The sequence below is a fragment of the Thermobia domestica genome, chromosome 7, assembly GCF_964235325.1.
Source record: "Thermobia domestica chromosome 7, izTheDome1.hap1.1, whole genome shotgun sequence".
NCBI classification, from domain to species: domain Eukaryota; kingdom Metazoa; phylum Arthropoda; class Insecta; order Zygentoma; family Lepismatidae; genus Thermobia; species Thermobia domestica.
The window spans coordinates 268,305,798-268,330,927 of record NC_137460.1 but is presented as its reverse complement, the minus strand read 5'-3'; the positions used below and the strand labels follow the sequence as shown (position 1 = coordinate 268,330,927).

At 36.4% G+C, this 25,130-nt stretch overlaps 1 protein-coding gene across 1 annotated transcript in view; it reads left to right on the top strand.

Annotated features, from left to right (window-relative positions):
• LOC145690908 (uncharacterized) overlaps nucleotides 1-9,041 on the top strand; it is a 29,039-nt gene extending 19,998 nt beyond the window's left edge. The window contains exon 2 of the mRNA XM_081766335.1: nucleotides 1,460-9,041. Within this exon, the coding sequence (XP_081622461.1) occupies nucleotides 1,460-2,816 (1,357 nt within the window). The 3' untranslated portion in view covers nucleotides 2,817-9,041. The remainder of the gene's footprint in view (nucleotides 1-1,459) is intronic.
• Nucleotides 9,042-25,130: the final 16,089 nt, after the last annotated feature.

Below are 25,130 nucleotides of genomic sequence, written 5' to 3'. Positions count from 1 at the left end.
CTTCAGTAATAATAATAATAATAATAAAGGTAGTGGTATTAAAAGTTTTAAGTTGCCCTAAAATTTTGCAAATACTTAAACGTAGGGGTTTCGGAGAAGGGGTTCCGTACCTTCCTGAGACATTTCTGCAGCTACTCAAATTTAATCGAAAGCTTTCCGCTAAAGTTTCCTGTAGAAAATATTATATTGTACGTTTTCAGCAAAATAACTAATAAAAACAACTTAATATCATTGAATACTAAGGGTTATAATAAACTAACATGTGGAGTTTGCATATGTAATTATATAAGCTTTGCTAATATATATATATATATACCATAATTCAGGAAGCTCTGAAATACAAAGTAAAAAAATAATGTATAAAATTCAGTCTACAGAGCAATTGTTACCTAAATAGTGGCATATACCCTTTCGAGAATCGAGATGAGACGATCAATGTTAACGATATTTTTCGTCTCGTCTCGATTCTCATCTCTAAAGCGTGACGATATTGTAAGTTAGCCTTGTCCCTTGTCCCATCTCGAATTAAAATGTTAAGCCTCATCCCGAATTTGTTCGGTTTGTTTTAGAATCGAGATGAGAAATTCCCCTTTTAATGAGACACATTACGCAAACCGATTTTTTTTTTTTTTTTTGCCTAATATCACGTTTCTGATTGTAATGGTATGACCTGTGCAATAATGAGTTTTTATCGTTTAAATATTTCACAACATAATTGTTATCATTACTAGTATTATTCCTGAAAATTTGATAGTTCAAGTATTGAAACAAACGAATATTCAAATATTTGAATGTAATAAAATGTCTGTCCTTGCCGATCAATCGCAATGAAAATTCCTAAAGTAGAAAAAAAAAAGTTGCTCGACGTGTATTCGGTGGAAGAACCTCCAGATTACTGGTCAAGCGTCTAGACCACTGAACCACGATCACTACGCTGTAAACGATTCATCTTTAGTCTGGTTACGTTAAGTTTCTCCGCCTCACCTTGGAAAGTTGTGTTACTTTTTTCTTCGTTTCAAAACGACTTTCGTGTTCCATTTATGATGATATAAGTGAATAATCTTCGGTAGATTTTATATTAGTAAGTTGAGTTGTTCTTAAACCTTTAGTTCACAAGTTTGTATTTTCCCCACACGAAACTACAGATATGACAGATTTAATTCTCATACTCTCCATTTGTTTCAAAGCAGTCACCATTACATGCTTAATGACCTATGACCGCCATGATACAGAGGATTGTTCAATTTGATATATTGAAAAAGCTATAGGATCTTATTTTGAAAGTAGAAAGATATGGAGACTTCTCAATGGTACTCCAGTTGATATTTCTACAATATTTCATGTAATAAAACAAATTGAGCGTAATTTTGTCATGAAATATAGCCAATGATGATATTTTTTTATTGCTACTTAATCATTATGTCCAATCACATTTCGTTGTTTGTTGAATATGTTACAGGCACCATAACGTATTTGATTCCCACGGAGAAGAGAATACGTTTACTATATTAAAGAAAGCCATTTCTCATTCAAATGTGGAATCTCATACTTCGATGCAATTTGGCAAAGGATTCCATCGATCACGTTTGTCAAGACATATGCTGACACAGGAAAGTGAAAAGCGTCATACGTACAAAATCAGTGATAAACGCTTTAGTCAAAGAAAGGCTTTGTCAAGCGGTAAGTTACTGCATCCAGGTGAGAAATCCCACATCTGCGGAGTATGTGGAAAGGAATTTACTGCAAGTTCAAGTTTGTCTAAGCACATGTTAATCCATACAGGAAAAAGATATCACAGATGTCAAGAATGTGGTTATAGATTTAAACATCGTTCAAGTTTGGTTACACACATGTTAGTCCACACAGGAGAAGAAGCTCACATATGCCAAGAGTGTGGGAGGACATTTAAACGACATTCACATTTTGTTAGTCACATGTTAATCCACACAGGAGAAAAAAATTACACTTGCGAAGAGTGTGGTAAGTCATTTAAACTACGTTCATATTTGCTTAATCACATGTTAGTCCACAATGTAGAAAAAAATCACACTTGCCAAGAGTGTGGCAAGGCATTTAAACTACGTTCACATTTGGTTAGGCACATGTTAATCCACAGAGTAGAAAAGCACACTTGCCAAGAGTGTGGCAAGGCATTTAATCAACGTTCATATTTGGCTCAACATATGTTAATCCACACAGGAGAAAAAAATTACACATGCCTAGAGTGTAGTAAGTCATTTAATCGACGTTCAGATTTGGTTACACATATGTTAATCCACACAGGAGAAAAGTATCACACATGTCAAGAGTGTGGTAAGGCATTCAATCAACGTTCAATTTTGGCTAAACACGTGATAATTCACACAGGAGAAAAACCTCATATGTGCCAAGAGTGTGGTAGAGCATTTAATCGACGTTCAAGTTTGGTCACGCACATGTTAATCCACACAGGAGAAAAGCATCACAAATGCCACGAGTGTAATAAGGCATTTAAACTACGTTCACATTTGGCTTCACATATGTTAATACACACAGGAGAAAAAAATTACACATGCCAAGAATGTGGTTATAGATTTAAACATCGTTCAAGTTTGGCTGCACACATGTTAATCCACACAGGAGAAAAAAATTACACTTGCGAAGAGTGTGGTAATTCATTTAAATTACGTTCACATTTGGTTAATCACATGTTAATCCACAGAGTAGAAAAGCACACTTGCCAAGAGTGTGGCAAGGCATTTAATCAACGTTCGTATTTGGCTCAACACATGTTACTCCACACAGGAGAAAAAAAATCACACATGCCTAGAGTGTAGTAAGTCATTTAATCGACGTTCAGATTTGGTTACACACATGTTAATCCACACAGGAGAAAAGCATCACACATGTCAAGAGTGTGGTAAGGCATTCAATCGACGTTCAATTTTGGCTAAACACGTGATAATTCACACAGGAGAAAAACCTCATAAGTGCCAAGAGTGTGGTAGGGCATTTAATCGACGTTCACAATTGACTAAACACATGACAATCCACACACAATAAAAATAATCACACATGCCTACAGTGTAGTAAGTCATTTAAATGACGTTCAGATTTTGTTACACACATGTTAATCCACACAGGAGCAAAATCTCACGTGCCAAGACACGAATGGAATTTATTCAACGTTCAATTGTTTTGAGCCACAGGAAGAAAACGTCATACGTAAAGAAACGTGGAAACGAATAAATTCTACGCTCAAATTTAGAAGACATTTCAATAACAAAGTCTAAAACTATAGAAATGCAAAGAGCGTAGGTGGCATTTACTCAAGGTTCACACATATCAAATCATGTGTATTCACACTGGACAATAACCACACGTACTGAGAGTGTAGAAAAACATTTGCAGGCAGTTCGTATTTGGCAAATGGCAATATTAAAGCATTTTAATAACCAAACAAGCAAATGGTGTTGAATAGGATTTAGTTTGGAATCAGCTTTGGCAAGTTACGTCACTATACATAGGATATAGAAAAAGATTTGACGCACTCACAAGATTGTAAGTCAAGTTCTGAAAAAAAATGTTAAGTTCACGATAAATTGCCTACAAAAGAGGTTTACAATAATATTAAAGGATACATTAAGTCCTTCAAATGTCATACCTCCCCTTTGTAACGGAATGTGTTTTGGAAGACGTTTTAAGTTCGTAATTTGGGGTATATATTACAGCAAATTGGTGCCGCATCTCCTCTACGAGCTGCGCTTCTGCCTTGCCGTGACAGGGATTGTCGCATGCTGAAAAACTGGCTGACACAGATGCAGATTCGAATGACAATGCCTCAAGTAAATGTTTATCTGAAAATAATGACTCCAAATATACCCCTTCTTGAGTTTTCATATATGTAATGGAGTTAGGAGTAAGAAGTTTAAGCGACATCGATAAGGAGGGGCCACTTCCTGATCAGCTTTATGTGTAGATCCAGCGGAACAAACATGTTCCATGTCTATTCCAACACTAGGGCCTTCTGCACCATCTGCGATTTGGCTGCATCTTGCTGGCCGATACATGGTAGCGCAGGTCCTTTTTGAACGCATATATTTATATTTCCCAAGACATTTTTTCATGCTCATTGACGGAAACTTTGTCAAATTGAAGAAAAGAAGCGATCAAAGAGTCAACTCCTCCGTTCCACATGGGATAAACTGATCAGACGAACTTCACGCAAAAATCATATTAAGGTTGTATGTGTCAAAAGAAGTCTCACTAGGAATAGTGAACATGATTTCACTCCAGTTGTTAATGTCTTCGATTTTAAAGCGACTTTAATGACATTCATATTAAAATTGTTAATGACTTTAAGGAAATTCGTGGTGTATGTTCGAAAAGAGTTTGTGTACCAAAACTTCGTTACACAGTATCTTCTACTCTTTATAGCTCACTGTCGTTCCTGAAGCGAGGAATGATGATGTAAAGTAAATATGCATAGCTATGTTTCGTATTCCTTAACTATTCTTGTTGTTAAATCAGGTTTTAAATTTTATTCAAAAACTTTTTGCTTACTTTGTATGTATCTGGTATTGTAAGAAAACATCACACCTCTCGAAGCGAAACAGCATGCAAAATTTTAGTCCATTTATTAATATAACTGTATATTAACACATTTCTATAAGGTTTCAAGTGCGATCCTGTAAAATCTAGCAATTACGAGCTAGCAGCTTCTGATTCTAGTGCCTCATTTTATTCGCGTTCAAGCTTGGCAAGACAAATTTTAATATACGTAAGTGGAAAACCTCACACATACGTCGAGTTTAGAAAAGTATTTGGTGTATGTTCAAGTTTGGCAGGACGTTTTAATACACAGATGAAAATCACACACATGAGTACACACAGCTGAAAAGAAGATTTATATGGAGCTCACATTTTGCAATGCATATGTTAAAACACGCAGGAGAAAACATTAAAAACTAAAGCGTTCTAAGTCTGTAGAAACGACTTAATTACCGTTTATACTTCGCAACAGATATATTAATACACATAGGGGGGAACTGTTTGTGTCAAGACTATGAAGATTGGTATAGTCGAAGTTCAATTTTGGGGAAATATGCTATCTCATACAGGTAAAAGATGGGTATGCATAATTGTGAAAACCATTTATAAGAAGTCCATATTATGTTAGTGAAAAGATATTGCAAGATATGTTAAACGATTTACTGAAAAATAAAGTTTCTACATAAAATGGTGTAGTCAAGTTACACACGTGATAAAATATACAAATCCGAAACATCTTAGTTGTGAAATGTTTGCTGTAAAATTCGTTAAATATCACGTTCCTTAACTTTCATCCGCTCACGTACTGCCAATTCGCGTTTCCGCTGGCGACGACATCAATTCGGCCTCATCGATTAATCACATTTCAGCATTGTACATGATGCAAAGTGTATATTTTGGAGCATTAAGGTTTAGTAAATTAAGATAAATCATTGTTTACCAAAAGTATACTTTTAATTTAATTTAAATTAGAACACTGCTAAATATGAGTGAACAAACTGAACAAAACACAAAAGAACAGAATCTAACCTAATCAACATCCATGTCACTGAGCTAGCTGTGATAATGTTGATATTTATTGCAGGGAGCAGTAATCATTGAGTGCTTTTTGCAAATGCTTTTCCACAATATGTAGATGCCACGCGGGTTCAAAGTTAACCCGGGAAAGCCCATACTTACTACAAAGTAGGTATTGAATGATTTCTTGTTTTTTGCGTCCTTTATAAACACTAAATCGAGATTATCAGGAAAATAATTCCATACGTGTACCCAATGTGGAGAAATAGGGGTGTCCCCTGTAGGGGACACTGGGCATTAGAAATACAATGGGCATATATTGAAACGACTATTAACTTAAATGATACAGGTTTTATTGCAAATAAAATATAAATGAAAACAAATAACACTTATACATAGAATAACTATACAAAATGCAAAATATTAAATGCGGATATTCTGGTTATAACATTTCAATACGCTGCCCAAAGCCAAGGTAAACAATAGCATTACAGAACACAAATTACAAAAGTAGCCTTCAATTTTTACTTTTGGCTGTGAAAGTCATACCAACAACGAACATGTAACCCAATCTCACAGTTTTCGCACATGATTCTTGTGTGTTTGTAGCACAAACCACAACTCTTTTGTGCGTGCTTCTGTTGTACATGGTCCTTAGGGTCAGAGTTGAGGCGAACGCCATTCGGAACTCGTTGATCTAATGGCGCGCTACAAGTGACAATCTTCACAGGTGGTTTCCTATAAATACCGCAGTAAATTTAAACAATCATTCTACGAAATTGACAATAAGTGAGTTTTTAACCTTGGCCGCATTCTTTTAGCATTAGCCATGCATTATGAGAATGGCATCCACCCCAAACGCGAAGAGAGGGTACCACTATTGTTCTTCCTTGGAAAGCAATTCGCATTGAGTGTGCATCTTCATCGAATGTGTTGCTCCCCCTATATATTCATTGAATTTTTGAATAAGAGATGGGTTGTCCACAGAGATATTTCTTCTCCTTCCGGCAACAACACCAATCTTATATATTTTCTGAATCGGCAGTACACTATGACATACACTACACTCACAATACTATTATCACACCATTTCACTAAAACCACATCACTTTTTGCTGCGAAAGAGAACGAACCTCTCTTCTCCTTCCTCAGTGCCTATGTCTTGCAACGGTTATTTCTGGATACACTTCTCTCGTACTGTACCATTGCCTCCATTTTCATGCGCTGACAAAGTTTCAATAAGTGGTAATGTTGTGAAAAAGTTATCAAAATAAAAATTGTAAGCTCCAAGACCTTGCGGTAACCTAGACTCATATCCAAAATAAGACTTGGACCTAGACCCAGATATCTTGATACAGTAGCTTGCTATACTGAGCTCCGTGATAGGGTTCAAAAGCAATCAAATAACCTGTTCTAGTAGCAGCGACCACAGCTTTAAGTCAAATCACAGTAGATTTCTACAATTTCATGGAGCTTGAGGCTGAAAAGAAAATTAGCTTCACGTAAATTATCCCACAAAGCACAACCTATTTACACATAGAAAACGTAATCAAACAGATTGGGCTAGCTAGATTTGATTAGGTTTTGTTTGGTTATGTAAACTTCAACAATACAATGCAATTTTTATAATTTTTGTTTATTTTTTACTTTATTACATCATTCATTATCATTGTTATGTAGTAGTTTAGTTAGATAAATTCATCTTGAAAACCTTTCTGTAGACAAGAACCGTCCTCGAAGGCATTTTTTCAGCTTTGAGGAAAACTGGACGTAAATCAAACTTAGTATATAATAAGCAAAGTATCATGTATCTATTTTGTATACAGTGTCAGAAATCTACAACATAATATATTCAAACTATGTTCTCAAAATCCGAAATTATACAAAGAAACAGATTATGTACGTACAGTGCCCAGTGTCCCCTACAGGGGACATCTTCTACTTTTTGCAAAATTACAAGTACTTTTATTCATTTGTGACCAAACCTTACATTTTATATGTGAACATGAATGTCTCAAGATAATGAATCAAGAGTTTAAAAAAATATAGTACCTGTTTCCTTTCTTGGCAGCCATTTTCATTAAGTGAAGTGTGCAAACAGCCACTCAGGCCGCAGAATGAGTAATTCTGTACTTCATATCTCCGCCGCTAGGTGGATTTGAAATCGCAAAGTAGTGCCAGGTGATCTTCAGACTAGGTACTTTCCAAAACTCCAAACATAACCGAAATATTTCCTTCAGTTGAAAAATAGGAGACATTTAAACTGGTGTCCCCTGTAGGGGACACCGGGCTTTCCCGGGTTAATCAACCTCCACGTACTGCTCTCTTTCTGAGATTTCTGGCATGTATTAGTAGTAGTAGTAGTTGTTGACTGCCTTCTCAACACGTTTTCTCCACAATCATTACATTCAAGGCGCGTTCTGTTTTGTCTTGACCAGGAGATGTAGCAGATATCTCTTCCGATATGTTAGACTGGTTCATCATCGGTATTTTGCTTTCTCTATTGTGCCAAGAACAGCAGCATTTTTTTTTTCAAAGTTGAGATTTCAGAACGAGCTTTCAGGTTTACATTTATTAGTTCTAATGCTAACTCATACAGATGTGGTCTTCTGTATTATTTTTGATGTTAGGGAGGTTAAAAATGAAACAGCGACTGAAAAACAATGAAAGTTTTACTTACATTTTATGTAAATGCGAACCAAAAAAAATGACGTTTTGGCTCCCTTTGACGGCAGATGGGGCATCCACTCTCCAATACCAACTTTGGGTTTTGTACTGAACCGGAAGTAATGTCTTTGATAATTTTCTCGTAGAGGATTAATATGTTTCAGGGTAGCGAGATACTGCTTTAGGATTACACATATCTTGTTAATCCAGTTTTATAAATGGAAGAGAAACGGGCTGTTTTCCAAGAACAGGGAAAACAGGTTTCCCTGAAGCATCTATGAAAAATGAGCGAGAGCGGAAAAGAGATAATAGATGACGTCGAATGCAGAAAGGTTTTGCTTATATTGTCCTGGACAGAGGCTCTCAGGCCGGAGAGAAAATAAAAGTAACTTATCCTCTTGAGAAGTGGTAGATAAATGAGATATAGTGGACGAGCAAACGGATTGAACAGGGAAGTACGTTGATTATGCAGTTTTGAATTTATTACAAAATAACTCATTAAAATTTTCTGTTCTTCCCTCAATTTCTGCACCCGATGCATCATTGTACATTAAAAGAGGTATGCTAGAACTTTTAGACCTAAGACCAAAATTGTTTAGTGTTGTTGATGCTGGTGTCTGATTTTTTTTAGAATATAGTTTAGGTATTTGCTGCATCTCAATAGCTTTTTTCCTATATCAGAAATTCTTTTAAGGATATGTGTTCATTTGACAAAGCTTTTTCTTATTTCAGAATGTGTGGCGACTCTGCTCGCCGTGCCTTATTGAATTTTTCATTGTTTTTACTTTTTGAACAGTACAAAATATTTATTGTTGCATTAAAAAACATCGGAGAAGTAACCCACTGTCTCGTTTATTGTTCCTTCTAGTAAAAGTGTCCACTGTAACACCTGTAGTATTTTACAAATTTCACCCAAAGTTGCCTTCCTTCAGTCAGGCACAAATTTTCTTTTTTAGTTGGATTGCTAGCTTCTGGGGTTGGGAGTAACATATGCGGAACGGGAAACTCGCGGTCCGGGAGAAGCAACTCTTTATAAGAGATGACACATTCTGTCGGAAAAGTAGAGATGACATAACCTAAGATGTTATTTTTACGCGCGTTATGAACATTGTACTATCCCAAATCGAGTCCTTGAATAGAATTGTCTGATGTTATCCCATGTTTACTGTCGATCCGTATCTAAGCCCAAGTTATAGTCACCAAAATGAGCAACTTTGTCACCTTGTAATGGCAACTGGAAGTGATTCGTGGCATGTTTCAAGTAAATTTTGAAGACTGTTTCTATATGGTCTGCAGAAACACCCGATGAACTCTTTTGTTTTTGTACGGACTTAGCTCAAATAATTTCACACTCACGTACAAGATGATTCTGTGCTCTGCTGCCCCATTTATTTTAATACTAAAAACAATCCGCCCCCATTGTCTTGCGGTCGTTTATCTATGTAGACAATTGGTTGGAAAACGGCATTCCACTGTTCATTACCGATTCCTTCAATCGTGTTTCACTCACCACTAAACAGCCATATTCCGGCAACAAACTAATATTCATAGCACAGTCCGTAAAATCGTTTGTAGTTCTTTGTGTATTTTGGTAGTATACTTCAAAAGTGGTTTTCTGTTCCCCGCAACTTTGATCAGCATTCTTCTGTGCACCACATTAAACAGAGAATATGGAGTACCTAATTTGGCACACTTCTCTAGCGTGGGATCACGTTGTTCAAGTCACTCTCATCCTTTTCTTGCCATCTGTGTTGAACATTGTAAATTATATTAATTGAGTGTTATGTAGCAATAAGAGATAAGGGTATTTCACTGCATTTCCAGTTGGAGATACTATCAAACGCAGACCCTAGCCGTAAGCTTACTACTGGGTTCACAATGGAAATGATAAAGCACAGAGAAAAAACAAATATTTTTCCCGAAACAGGAGCACGAACTTTAACTTTTCTACAGTTTGAAGCCATCTTTTTGAACTTTATTCATAGACGATCGTAAGTGCAGTCAAAGTTTTCTTAATGCCAAACTTAACATACGGTACATATTGACGGTGTGGAGTCACATCATCCAAAATCTATCAAAAACTTTTGATCCTATAACCATAAGTTCTCCACATAGGTTTCCTTGTCCGATTACCTAGTTCCACTCTGGAGCTATACCAACTTTCCCCATATTACAGTACTATATCGAAACACTAAATCCCACCTATATCAACAAACGCTTCAAAATTCAGCATCCTTTATTTATGCAGTATCTAGTATCTCACTTTAGACCCCACACCAAATCGCCATCAGCATAACCCTTGTCCCTAATGTTTACGCTCTGTCAGTACAATTTACCCTCGTCAGATTCACCGTTCTTAACCCTACAGTGGTAATGTGAAGGAAAATTTCATGAATGGTAACATTTTGCCTCCTGGACCCAGAAATAGTTTTGACTGAGAAGATCTGAACTAGGATTTAATTTTTTTTATCTTTACAATATTAAATACAAACACCATACCGTGGACACAATTTCAGCGAAACTGTACATTTATTTCATTGAAGCAATATGTTCCTTGTTATAATAAGCTCGATAACGATGTGACTATTTTATTGCCGGCACTCAAAATAAAATATTTATTAACTAGAAAGAAGTAAACCAGTTTTTCTCCTAATAGCGGTGTATTACACATAGGGAAATTCACGTTCCAATTCTGCAGCAGTCTCCACACATGATTTTTGCGTGACTTAGGTAAATCTAAATCCACTTACAGCACTTCTGGCAAAAGTATCTGCTCTTACTGTGTTTACACATGTAACATCGTCCTCGCTTTCCTAGTTAAGGAGGTACAGAATCATTTTCTTCTAGAATCAATCCAGAAAACCTTGCCTCCGATTTCGAAGTTCTGTGGGATTTTGTTTATTCAGTGCTCTCTCTTTCAATCACACTTTTCCCAGTTCTTTTAGGTATTTTCGCTCTTAGAATTTATTCGCTCTTCTCGCTGAATGTGTAACATTACCATTGATCGCTTCTACATTTAAGAAGTGATAAAATGACGCCATTGGGCATTGCCTACCATTTCTGTCTTCGTCCTATTCAGTACGTATCGGGTCTAATGTGTCCACCCCAACTTAAGTTTCATTGTAAAGTGTGACGATCTCTGACTTCCTCTTATCTCCGGTACTCTCGTCTAATTTGTTCTGATTATACATACTTGAGATCACCACCACACACTGATTTTTCTTAGGTAGGTAGGAGACAATGGTGCAGTTCTAATGAAAACCAAACACACTCCTGTATTATTTTCTCTTTTTGGCATTCACAAACGCGGGGGCAACTTTTCCTTTATTTTACAATTTGTCCCTATAATTTTTAACTTATTGACCCATTCCATTGATTTAACTAAATTGCAGCTTGTAAACTAATTATTGTCAAAGGTCACGTTGCGAGATGAACCATAAATCGGTTCCCACAATCTCTTCACTACTTCCTCAGGTTTGTTATCTATATGGAACGGACCTTCTGGTTGTGTCCCCACATACACTTCCATATTTGTTGTGTAGTATAATGTTTCCCCAACAAGACTAAAAATTTTATTTCCATATTTTGCAGGTCTTTTGGGCATATACATACGAAATCCACATTTTCACCGGAAACAGACACGTGCCACATCCAAAATTGCTAACATACCAATTAAGAAAACTGTAATTGCAGTTGGGCCGCGGTGGTTCAGTGGTAGAGCGTTCACCTATGGTTCTAGGGGTCCCGGGTTCGATCCCAGCCCCAGCCAAATGAACTTTGTGGTTGACAAACACCGTGTACGGGGGTTTTCTCGGGTTGTCCCGTTTCCTCCCACTTTCTTCATTCCACCATTTCATTCATTACTCATCATCACCGTCTCCTTCAGCCTAACCGGCATAACCGTGGGACGTAAAACTCAAAGATATCATTTCATTTTTTTGCAATTGCAGTTCTTCACAAATAATTTTAAAAAAGTCACGAATTTGGGCTAATCTGGGGCTGAAGGTTATGTCTGATTATTTTATTCATTAGCATCTTCCACTCTTTCAACCATGATATCCTGCACAGTAATCACTTTCTACTCAGTTTGGCTTCCCCAGTCCCTCATTCTCAATCCTCGCTATCACTTTACAAATTTTTCATTTTCTGTAGTTGTAGTTATATTGAATCTATCTGTTTATATTAAGTTGTGTGCTATATATGTTTACTTCCTTCATAATGCTAAGGATCGAAGTTCCTTACGCGCAATTTTTTGATTGTCTTCTTGATCTTTTATTAGATGTACCGTATAATTGTAAACTTTCGATAGAACACAGACCACGACTTACACTTTGCAAGTAAATTCCTTTTCAGCACTCACGTTACAGAGGGTTATTAGCCATTTTGACTGGCCGGTAAAAAGTAGTGCATTCGCAAACTTTCGCAGCTGGATTACATGTTGTGAGGCCTATTTGTCAAGACTAGACTGTGTTTATTGCACTCGTGTTGGCGCACGGTGATGCTGATACATTAACAGGTGACAGGTTGCAAGAAATTGAGAGCTTTCACGAGCGAAAGCTAGCTGAAATATACAAGTAGAATAATTTTTGATCATCATTATGACCATTTTCTTTCTTATACTGATCTCATTTCATAGTTTTGTATACTGCTTCAGTTCGGTTATTTTATCCCATATGATAATTGACGATGGACAGTCTTTTACGCATCCTTTGAAGATAAACAAGAAGCGGAGAAATCGACAAGACAGAGCATACAGTGAACCAATTTCTTACAGTTCTCATTCTCCAGTCAGTGGCAACCACCAAGCATCATCAACGAGTTCACCACCATTTAAGAAGCATACAAATGCACATAGCATCTCAAGCTCTGACTCTCTCTCCTACCGGCTTATCGTTCTCTGCACCATGTCTACCGCTTCCTACTGCAAAACTACAATCCAAAGTACTTGAGTTCGAAACCTTTACTTCCGTAACAACTTTAGTATCGGCAACGCAAAGATATTTCGCAAATGGTAGAGACCAAAAATGATTTCATTATATCACAGTCGGCTAACTTCGCAAAATAATTCGTGACAATCCAGTTTTGAAATTTTCAGGAAAACTGCAACTTTAACTTATCTCAACAACATCCGACACTAGCAACCTCAGCCACATAGCATGTCAATAGTATTACGAGGGGTCCCTCCATCTATAACACATGACGATATACAAGCTGAACTACCTGAAGTGAGATGCAGCTTTAAAAATGCATCCGTATTTAGAACAATCAGGGAGCAACTAACATAGTTCGAATTCTAAGAACATCACAGGATATTATCAACGAACTTTTGCATAAACAAACCTTCGTTTTTAAGAAGAGACGCCGATTTGAACCATTCTGCTCATTACGACCACTTCCTCTCCGAGGTAAACGCTGTCAAGAATACAAACAACATCCTACTAACAGGTGCATCCTATGAATCTGCAGGCCCGTAGCCAGCCCAAAAATATAGAGGGGTCCCGGTAGAAGTTAGGGGGGCCGAGCCAACCATATTATAGTTCATCAAATAGTAACATCAGCAATTCATAATCTTTGCTCTTGAATGTTTAAGTATTTTGCTTCTACTTAATTCCATTATCGACTCTACACACACACATTCACATTATGTAATCTACATGAAAGAAACGTGAATTTTATTAAATGGGTATTACTAACTACACGAATTAGAATTAAAATATAAATGTTTTAATAGTCCCACATATAATACTAATATTAAGATGAAGATCGAGAGATAAATAAGGAAATTCAACTTTACTTAGGCTCTTGTTTAGGGCTAACTTGCGAAGTTGCCCTTCCGTTTTTATCAAAATCTTGAAAATTTACCTAAAAGAATTTCGTAATCTGATTGCTTGTGTGTTTGACAACATGTAAGTGAAGCGTAATTTATGTATATTACCTTTTGATAAGCGGTTATAAAGACGGGACTAATTCGCAAGTAGAGGGAACTACTTGTCTCTAGGTTCAGGGCGGTTGGATTGTGGATAATTTTCGAGCAAATATGACTGCAAGTGTACAGGGTCTTCGTGCTGGATGTGAATTGACAGTACTAACATTTGTAAAACATGATGTTATCTGGGCAAGCGGGGCCTCCCAGGACCAGTAGCTTCATATATTTCTTTGAATTTCTCAATATATTTTTAAATATTTCGATGATATAAAATTCTGAATTTTTCTGTCTTTAGTCGAAGTTAGTCATGAACATATCGAGTTGATAAGGCTAATAGAGTTGGTAAGACCCAGTTGCCTGTCTACGTTACAAAAATATCTTGCCCGGTCAAGGGTTAATCTTTTGAAAATTCATGGCTTAATGAATGAAAGAACAAAGACCACCAACAATCGTTCATGACTTTCTGCTTGAGATAGGAAAGCTCTGCAAACCTAAGTACGTACTAAGATAAGTGCGAAGAAGTCATAACCTAACCTAAGTAACCTAGTAGTACGTTAACCCGCCTTGTTTCGACTTTTCGCTTCGCTCTTTCTTCCCTCTCAACTCCGCACTCCCCATTAACTACACAAAACCGTTCTCCGCGCGTTTTATATAAATGAACCACCTGCACACTACAGGCGTACCAAGAAGACACACACCAAAACAGCTTTAAAAAATACTATAATGTTATTCAAAGCTACACTGAGAAAAAATGTATGCGGCAGACGTAATATCGTAGGTTACATTTGTAAATCCTGTAGATTTGGACTTTACGTACAGCAAGCGTATAACTGAAAACGCATGATTTATAGTACTTTCTGTATAAGTACTCCATCCATACATACTTTCAGTATGAAACAATATAGGTGGTCAGGATCTCACATACAAATGGACGTATCTAATATATAGCTGACGAAGATAACATACATATATGTATGCATAGGCGCCTGAGCCATGGGGCAAAAGGGGTCATTTGCCCCCCACTTCCCAGACTGGGGGGGCAAACATAGCATTTGTCCCCCCCCACTTTCGGGGCACCAAACAATATCCCAAAAGTCTTGTCTTTCAGGGAAAACTACGTCTCAAATACAAAGCACTGAAATAAATTGCTAAGTGTTTATCATATTTAATTCTCTCTCTCTTCTCTCGCTCTCTCTCTCTCTCTTTCTATATATATATATATATATATATATATATATATATATATATATATATATATATATGTGTGTGTGTGTGTGTGTGTGTGTGTGTGTGTGTTAATGGTGTCAGGTTTTCATCTATAATGTTCAAGATGCATATGTTTGGGTTAAAATTAGTGAACCATGCAGAGGCAACAGCTGGAAAACAAAAATTCAAGATTCTCAGATTTTGGTAAACCATCGATACAAAGAGAAAAATTCCAGCATTCTTTTAAAGCTAGGTCACTTTTAAAATGCGCATGTCCAAAACAATGTGGAGGATTAAAACAACTGCAGATGGAAAAGTGGGTACAATAACCTGTCAATCACATCCTCAGGGTGTCCCGTGCCGCATTAGAAGAAAGAACATGGTAAAAAAAGCGAGGTAAGGTCAACTTCTGCCGGTATCTGTGAAGCCAAAGAAAAGTATAGGAGGAGGGTGGGCACTTCTGCTGTCAAGTGACAGTCCATGTTGATCTGTTGATCTTTCAACTTGCGAACAAAGCATTCTTTTAATGCTAGGTCAGTTTACGGTACAAGAGAGACTCTCACCAATCTTCGAACAGATGAACATTTTGACAGGGTTTGGACTAATGCAACGACAAAAAGAGAGTTGTTAGGCGTGGAAGAACCAATTCTGCCGCGTCAGCAAAAAAAAATCCTAAACGACTGGACGATGGCTCTCCAAACCACACTTTTAATGATGTGAAACACTTATATAAAGTAGAAATCTGGTATAGACTATTGGATATAGTTTGTGGTGAGATCGAAAGACGGTTTGACCAACAGGATGTGAATACAGCGTTACACACACAGAAACTTATTGTGAAAGCCGCATGTGATATACAATATGAAGGAGAACGGAGATATGTACTTGATACATATAACGATGATTTGAACGAAAGTAGACTTCGAGTTCAGCTAAGAATGTTCCGTGATGTCGTTATAAACGATGCCAGAGATGTTGTTTCAGTGCAAGACGTCGTTGATATTTTAAGTAGCATAGGGAATATGTCATACTTCTTCTCTGAAATTAAAACTTTGCTGGAACTACACTTACTTTTACCTGCCGTAACGGCTACTGCTGAAAGAACGTTTTCAGCTCTGCGTCGATTAAAGACCTATCTTAGAAGCACTATGACTCAGAGTAGACTTAATCATGTTGCTGTTCTTCAGATTCACCAGGAAAGACTTGATAAATTAAATGTGCGTGATATAGCAAATAAATTCGTATTAAAGACAAAAATCCGCAGAAAAACATTTAGTTGTTTCTGAAGCCAAACATATTGTGTATATGTGGTGTGTTGGGAACTGCGAGTAATAGTGATATACTTTGTGCCTTTTTTTTATTGTATAAACAGCTTCTACTGTATCTTAAACATTTCTAATATTTGGTGTTTATATATATTTTTACAAGACCAGGAAATGATCATTTTCAAGAAAGAAACCTTAAATTTAAGTAAGTAATAAACATATTACTTTTAACCATGGTAGAGCAATGCAGTAATTTAGTATATATTAGTTCGTTCTTGTATAATGCTATCAAAAGGCAAAATTCATTTCTAATTCGATTAGCAATGGTTGTTCATATTGCTGTTCATAGTGAAAAATTGTTTTGACTTCTGGGCAAGTATTTTTTGTTGCGAAATTCATCAAATTATCGATGCCTTGTGTAGTAAGAGAGTTCCGTGAGGAGGTGTTTTTTCGGTGAAATCTCCCAATGTTTTCGGATAATGTTCCCAATAAGGTGTCGAAAATTTTAATCAACCGAAAAACACTAGTAATTGAGATTAACGCAATTTATTTGTTGATTGCACAATTTAATGTCATTGTTATCAGAACATTCATTTACAATAGTGTGTTTTCTTCGTTGGGGTCTTACGTAGCGCAATTTGTAGTCTCCCTTCCCGATAGGATGCTCAACAGTGATCGTCTTCTCGTACGAACAGCAACCATGATTGCTGTAGACCACAAATAAAAATTGAAGCTATGCTTATCTTCAAAGCCAATGACAGAAAGAATGATTATTTTAATAATAATAATAATTATTATTATTATTATTATTATTATAAAATTCACTTAATCTTTATTGGCCAATTTTGCCCCCCCCCCCACTATTTACATGTGTTAGGCGCCTATGTATGTATGTACTGTTAGATGTCAAACAACCTGCAACGGCATGATATAACACGTAAGGGCAGTGCCTATGTAGTATACGGATAACGTAAGCTCCGTTCTGATGTTTGTAGTAAGCAAGAGGGTTCTGTATATTTGTACACTGTCCGGAGAACGGATTTTTCTCAGTGTAAGTAAAACGCTGCACCCATCTAGTATCGAGTAAAAGCATCACTGCTTCTTTCATGTTGAATTACATTATTACGCGTAGGTGACTAAGAAATAGTTCCAATTTACAACGTTTTTATATGAAAACTAGCTACTTCCACGCGATCCCCCTCCCCAAGTACAATACAAAACATTTTGCTACTTAATTTCTCCTCTAAATCTTGCAAATTTTTACTAGTCCTGGCTCCATAACCCGGAATTTAATCCTTAAACTTAACCGTAAAATAGGTTGACTTGCTCAGTTACTCATCTAATTAAGATAATTTAGCTTAACTTTATTCTTCTACGAGAACAAACATATGAAAATTTTTGCAACCATTACTTTTCGGTGAATGTTCCACCACAGTTCTTGTTTTACATATCACACAACAATAATTTGGATCCTACAAGAATCAATCGCCTATAACGGAACTCGGAACTCTTAATTCAATTCACAACTAATTGTTCCACATTTAATCTAAGGTTTGCTGTTGAGGATTTTGCAATACATGTATGTACTACAACTACACAATAGAATAACAATAACCTACCGCCGTTACTGCACTCGACAAAAGATAAACGCTTTATTCCTGACTCTGTTTTTATGATTTGGCTTGCAGCAAGCACTTCACACTTCATCTCCTACCTTACAGATCGCTATTACAAGTGTTGCATGAAGTATTATCAACGAATTCCTCCTTTTCGTAAAAGCTTGCTTCAATATGTATTGTGTTATTTCATACCTAGATTCGAGTAGACTGATTAACTTTACTTGATCTCCTTTAAAACATGTTTAGAAGTGTTCATCAAATAGTTAAAATGGAAAAATTCTTGGAATAATCTCTTTTATATTGCATTTTATTCTTAGTGTTTACACATAGAATTAATCGAGTTTTTTGCAAGCCTTCCATGAAAATTTAGGGGGCGGCCCCCTTTTGTCCTTCCCCCCGTGGATACGGGCTTGTGAACCTGTTGTCCTAGTAAGAACTGCACACTTTTTCTCTTCCTATGAAAAGCTGTCCGAATCTGCAAAAAGCTCCTACCTACAACACTTGGCATCAATTCCCGTCTCCGACATACAGCTAGAAGTGTGAGTCTCGGCTTGCTCCAGAATAGTTCAAGCACCACTATTGACTCATTATGTTCAAAATCGAAAAGGAAAGACTTCACGAGAGACTAATCAATCACTTTATATACATAAACTATTAGCATTTGTCACCCGCACTCTACAAAACGTTCATCTTTTGCACAACCATTAATATTACAACACGTTCAGCACTCAGCTCGCAACATTCTTCACCTCGATCTTCATGCCACTTACAATGGTTCGTAATTGCACTTTCATGTATCTTCACTAGAAACAATTATTTAACTTCATAGTGATCATATACCTAGGTATTTTACTATGACTTTTATTTCTATTTCTCAACATTCTCCTGTACTTACCTTATATACTCATATTTGAACAACTATTAAACGAGGAACAATTTCGCACATTACTTATCAGTAAAACGAATCTCACTCCCAAGCTTAGTTGCAAATTTACCTGCTATCAACTCATTCGACACGATAAGAAGCTTCCGGGTTGACGCGCCCCCAGCGGCGTGGCATACTATTTTATCCTTACACATGGTATAGTATTGACTCACCATGTAATATTCCAGAATATCTAATCATAACTATTTATTACAAATCTTTATGTGTCACAATGACAGTCATCTATGTTCGACCAGGTCGTCCTATTCCTCTCCCATTCCAATATATTTCTAATATTTTCCGACATTACCTGATATCTTTCTATATTAACATCCATAGCCGCTCAGACCGAGAGAAACAACTTTTAACAATTTTATTACTGCCTCCACTACAGGCTTAATTCAGCCATTAGCAAAAACAATCCGTTCCTCATCTAACACTACTCCTGACATAGTGAGCACTTCATTTCTCGCCCACAGTATTTTTATCTACATCCTAGATCTCCTGGATAGTGAACATGTGCCCATTACACTCACTAGAAGTTTCCACTACTTCCTCCTCTGTCTCACAACCCCTTCTTCTCATACTTCGCTACTAAACTTACTAAGCCTATCCCTTTTTTACTGAAAATGAATTTAACCCTTCGAATACCAAGACTGGGTGAATTTGGCCCAGATATTCTTTTATAAAGAAATGCTATAATATCAAAGAAAGGTCGTGGGATAATATTTTATGTATTCCTCCATTAACAACCACTTTTACTTTTGGAAATCGAAATTCATATAAAAATAAACATAAAATACCCAAAAATGACGGAAAAGGTAGCTGGGTCATTTTGACCTAGCCTTGGTACCCCGTGGCACGGCACTCAAAATAACATATTATTATTATTATTATTATTATTATTATTATTATTATTATTATTATTGAAACGGTATTTTTCTTTTACTTGCAAGAATTACTTCCTCGTTCTACCGAGCTTTGATTGGGGTGAGAGTAGTAGAAAGTTTTGTTTTATCAAACACTTTTCCATATCCGCACTCAACCCTACACATTTCTTTCTCAGCAATTGCTATATTTTTGTTCAGTTCCCTAAAATATTTGGTTTTATTTTTAGCAAGACACGTGATTCTTCCCTCTTCAAAAGCATGTAATCTGTCACAAGCTTGTTTGCAAAGCGCATTGCACCAGCAAATCTCTCTGCACGGACTGTCAGGTGTAATCAAAATACAATGTGTGACAGAATTTATTCCTAACAAAGAGTATATTTTTATGCATAAATTTCTAATGTTACAGTACTATAATTCAGGTATTGTTTGAAAGAATCACCAGTCGCCACTGACAGTGTATACAGCGTATAAAATCTACTGTAATATAAAGAATTATCAGCTACATTGCCCTTTTCATTGTAGGTTAGAAATTTTAACTCCCTGAATGAAACTTGATATATTTTAAACAAGAAGCACGAATGTGTCAAAATAACCCACGCTTAGTACTTTACCTAACATTGTAGGTTTGGTACTCTAAGGGTTAATCCACTCTAATCTCTACCACCAATCATTCAACTCGCAACCGAGCAGATCATCCCTCAAAACGCATATATATCACCTCATCATCCTAAAATCCCTCCGCGCTACTTTCGTCTAGTTAAACACTCACCTCAAATCTGTACAGAATATGTTTGCCCTGGCAACCGCGAAGCTCTTCAGCATCGTAGAGCCCTCCACCGAACAGTGTGTAATTATCTTAAAGTATACAAATTACGACATTGGATTACAATCTGAAACACAATTTTTGCCATATATAACACCCTTCGCAATATTAGATGCGTTTCAACACATTAGCTGGTAAAATTACCCAAATCTCTTATCTCCTCTTACACCACGATCACGCATTGCACAGAAACCAAAAAAAAGTTAAAATCTTTTCTTCCTAATTATAGGAGATTTTCACACCTCTATCTTTCACTTAGCATTTTATTTATCTTCCTATAGACCATTTCAACTTCAATTCACCACATATTCATCTTCAACTCAACATGGCGAGCAATATATCGACTCACAAAGCACTCTCTGCCTCCATTTCTACCCTGCAAATCACTAATATCATCTATCTATCATAAACGTTATAATGCGCCTGGAATCAATAACATCTATCGACATGCAAGAAAATCCACCAATACTGCTCAATCTTCTTGGTCATATTTATTCCACGGAACAATTATGTACCAGCTCATTAGAAATCATCGAAATTTCTCTTGTTCCTTAAAATCAAGAACACCGTCCGATACAGCTGAACATAATCTTCACCAAAATCCTAGGAAAAAATATCGTCAAATGACTTCATGCTCATCTTTCTCAATACCATCTTTACCACACCATCAAACAGGCTCCCGACGACAAATTAGCATCAATGATCAGCTTCTGCGTCTTCTCAACTGCATCCGTAAGCAGTATAATACAACCAAGCCATCCTGTCTGGTACTCTTTGATTTAGAGAAGGCATTCAATGAGGTGTAGCGTTAGGGTTTGCTTTCAAAACTGCTACAGTTTCGCCTTCTTATCACATATATTCATTTCATTTACAATTTCTTGTTTGGCCACCGTACTTACGAATACATTAATCAACAGTTATATCAAACTATATTTATGCACTCAGGCAAATCTATGGCTCTTTACTATCACCCTTTTATATCTACTATATGTTGTTGACTTGCCTCTTCCCCCACAAAATATTCAGTTATTTCCATACGCTCATGATACAGATTTTCTTGCAATTTGCCGTATTATACACTAAGTAAACAATGCCTTACAACCAACAATACACACTTTTGTTCTGTTATGCAATAAACGGCGACTGAAATCCAATGCTGCTAAAACCCAAACTACAGTATTTCTGCTTCCTATGAAACGCTCCACATTTCACAGTAATTCCAGTTACTTCCATCACTGTTAACGATAACCATCTTAGAATCTCCAAAACCGTTAATACTTAGACTCACCATAGATAGATACCTCAGATGGAAGACATATGTCCAGGACATCAACAAAAAGGCATACAATCGACTCAATCTATTAAAACGAATTAGTGGCATAATCTGGAGTATTTCTGCAAAGCTACTCTTAAACACTTACATAGTCTTCCTTTGACCTGTGCTTAGTTACGCCCATACTATAAGGGCTCGGCAGCTACCCCCTTTAATCAAAAACTTAAGGTTCTCGAACATCACACACAGAATTCCATACCACATCAAACTCCCGAGCTCTGCTCCAAACCTCTATGCTCGCGTTACTTTTCCGTACATTTGGTTCCATGTAGTAGAACTTTGCCGGAAAAACTTGCCGATTCCATCAACGCCCATATCTATTTTTATATTGCTCACAGCATCAGTCATTCTACCTCTTCCTCCTCTTTTCAATGTATCATTATTCCTTACCACCAAATCATCAGGATCTTCCGCTTATCTGAAAGTTTCTTCTCTATCACCCTCCATACAATATCATACATATTCTACACAATAATTCCTTTGTCACTAACAGAGCTTTCCATCCCTTTGAATAATGCTTGAAGCAGTCCCCAAAAGAGAAGATTAGCCTATATCCGTCACAATATAATATCCCATTTGTCTCGTCCAAATGCACCTCATCTCATAGATATGTCACTCATCAACGCAATAAAATGAAATGTAAATCCAAATACTTTAATCATGATGTCTATAATTCATTGTACAATTTCCTTTCTCCACTGTCATTATGATTACGATTGTAAAGACCGTAATGTCTATTTGCTTACGTTATTTATGACATAAAGTTATTATAAAATGTTGGAAATCCCTTAGACCATGTCTAGCTCCTTTCTCGCAGTACCCTTGACTTCTCTTTCCCCCATGGAGGGCATAAACCTCGAGCGAGTGGTTAGCTAAAACAAACATGCGCCATACCTGTACGTTATAATTTCACTTATAATGTTACTTCTAAAGGGTGATTTATAGGTAATTTGTCTTGAAGCAACGTAGAGTTCTTTGTTTTATACCTTTATCAAAAGACTGAAATCGGTGTGAGACCGAAAGTAAACTTTTACCGAAATATGTACCCCATTGGCACTTTCAGATAATGTTTTTTTAAATTCCGTATCAGGGAGCAAACACAAAAGTAGGGGAAAAGTGTGAGGTTGGGACAGTTAGAGATGTGGGACAGTGACATCTCTCTCTGGTGATTTGTGTTAAGCCATATCGGTTGCTAGCAGATGTGGCGGTAACATTTATTGCATTGCTAGCAGGTTTTGAACGTGCACAATTTTTTAGAAGCAAAGACAAATTTTTCTTCACCGCTGATAACTATCATGTGTGATTTATATTATAAACATATTTGACAATATGAAGAGGTAGTAGAGAATTTAACATAAGAGTAGAGTTAGGTATTGAAAGTATATTTAGAACATTTTTGTATGATTCTAATACCAGATTTCGTGGCTTTATAGTGACAGTAGTAAAAGTTGGTATACAGGGAGGATTACGACATGATGAATTGAGGAGGATTGGGACACTGTCCCACTCAGTGGCGGCGATTGGACGTTAAAAGTGGGGGGCAAGACATGATCTGAATATTTGTATATCAATCTTAGTTTCTCTGGGTGTTTCTAACACTTTGTTTGACGAGAGGTTGTATAACTAATAGGATACTATATTTTTCGGTTAAAATGCCGTATATGGTATTTCATATTTTATTAAGTAAATTGACAAAAGCAACGGAGGTAGATACTAGCCCTTTGTACTCTTAAAACAACGAAAGTGTAAGAAGAGATTTGATTCCTTGCTCATGAACATCTTAAAATTCTGTCTGGGAAATTGTGTAATCAGATTATTTAATAACAAATTTACAAATCAAATAAATAGAAAGGATAATACTTGTATTAATCATAGCAATGAATAACGAGTCTTGCTTTGTAGAAGTTATATTGAAACTGGGGATTAATGAGCAACTCAATTTTTAATTCCACAGATGCTATTAAATGTATGTTATTACTCTTACAAAATGAAAGAAAGTAAATACTACAAACATATGCTACCACATTTAAAGAAATATTTAATTTTGCAGCTTCCCAAAAGTGTTCGTTGCCATTAGGGGCAGTTTTCACTTTCTTTGAACATATCATAGCACAATATTTAAAATCACTTCACACTCCACTTATACAAAATAATCCTAAAACCTAGAATTATGTTGAATTCACTAAATTTAATTGTATATACACTCGTACACCCCTAAACACACCATTTCACTCGTATATTACATTACAAAACAATGGAAAAGGTAGAAGGTGTTTCTTAATACGCTCGTTTTAATCAATATTCATTACTTTAGAAAGAAGAAAAGACATTTTAGGAACTGTCAATTTTTGTGCAATTATAAGAATAACTTATGAAATACTTCCTTTTTTGCGAAATGTTCTCTCAATTAGTTTCAAAGCGGCTGACTACCATATCGAGCCCTTGTAAGAAGGGGGTAAATCCATTTTTTAATTTTGTCAGGGAACGAACAAAAAGTGACGCCCTCGTGTTTTCACAATTGTTGAACAACTTTTTTTTTGTTTAGTGGTTGATTTCACTCATTTGTATTAAGTAGTGACCACTAAACAAAAGAAAATGTTCAACAATTCTGGAACATAAGGGCGTTACTTTTCCTTCGTTTCCTGACAAAATTGAAAAATGGATTTAGCAGGTTTTGCTTCTATACCCCTAAATTGAAATTATGCTGGAATTGTTGTGCTCCAATACGCTAATTTTTGGGTTATTTTCCGTGGCAATTAAAACGCAATTCCTGTAGCTTTCTTAACTTCACGGAAGGCAACCAATACGTAGTCATGCAACGGTAAATACTATATGGCACCATTTTTTCCTATGAAAGAGTAATACATACAAAAACTTTACATTCCCAAATGAAACTATATACATTAATGTGTTACTCCAAAAAAGTGGG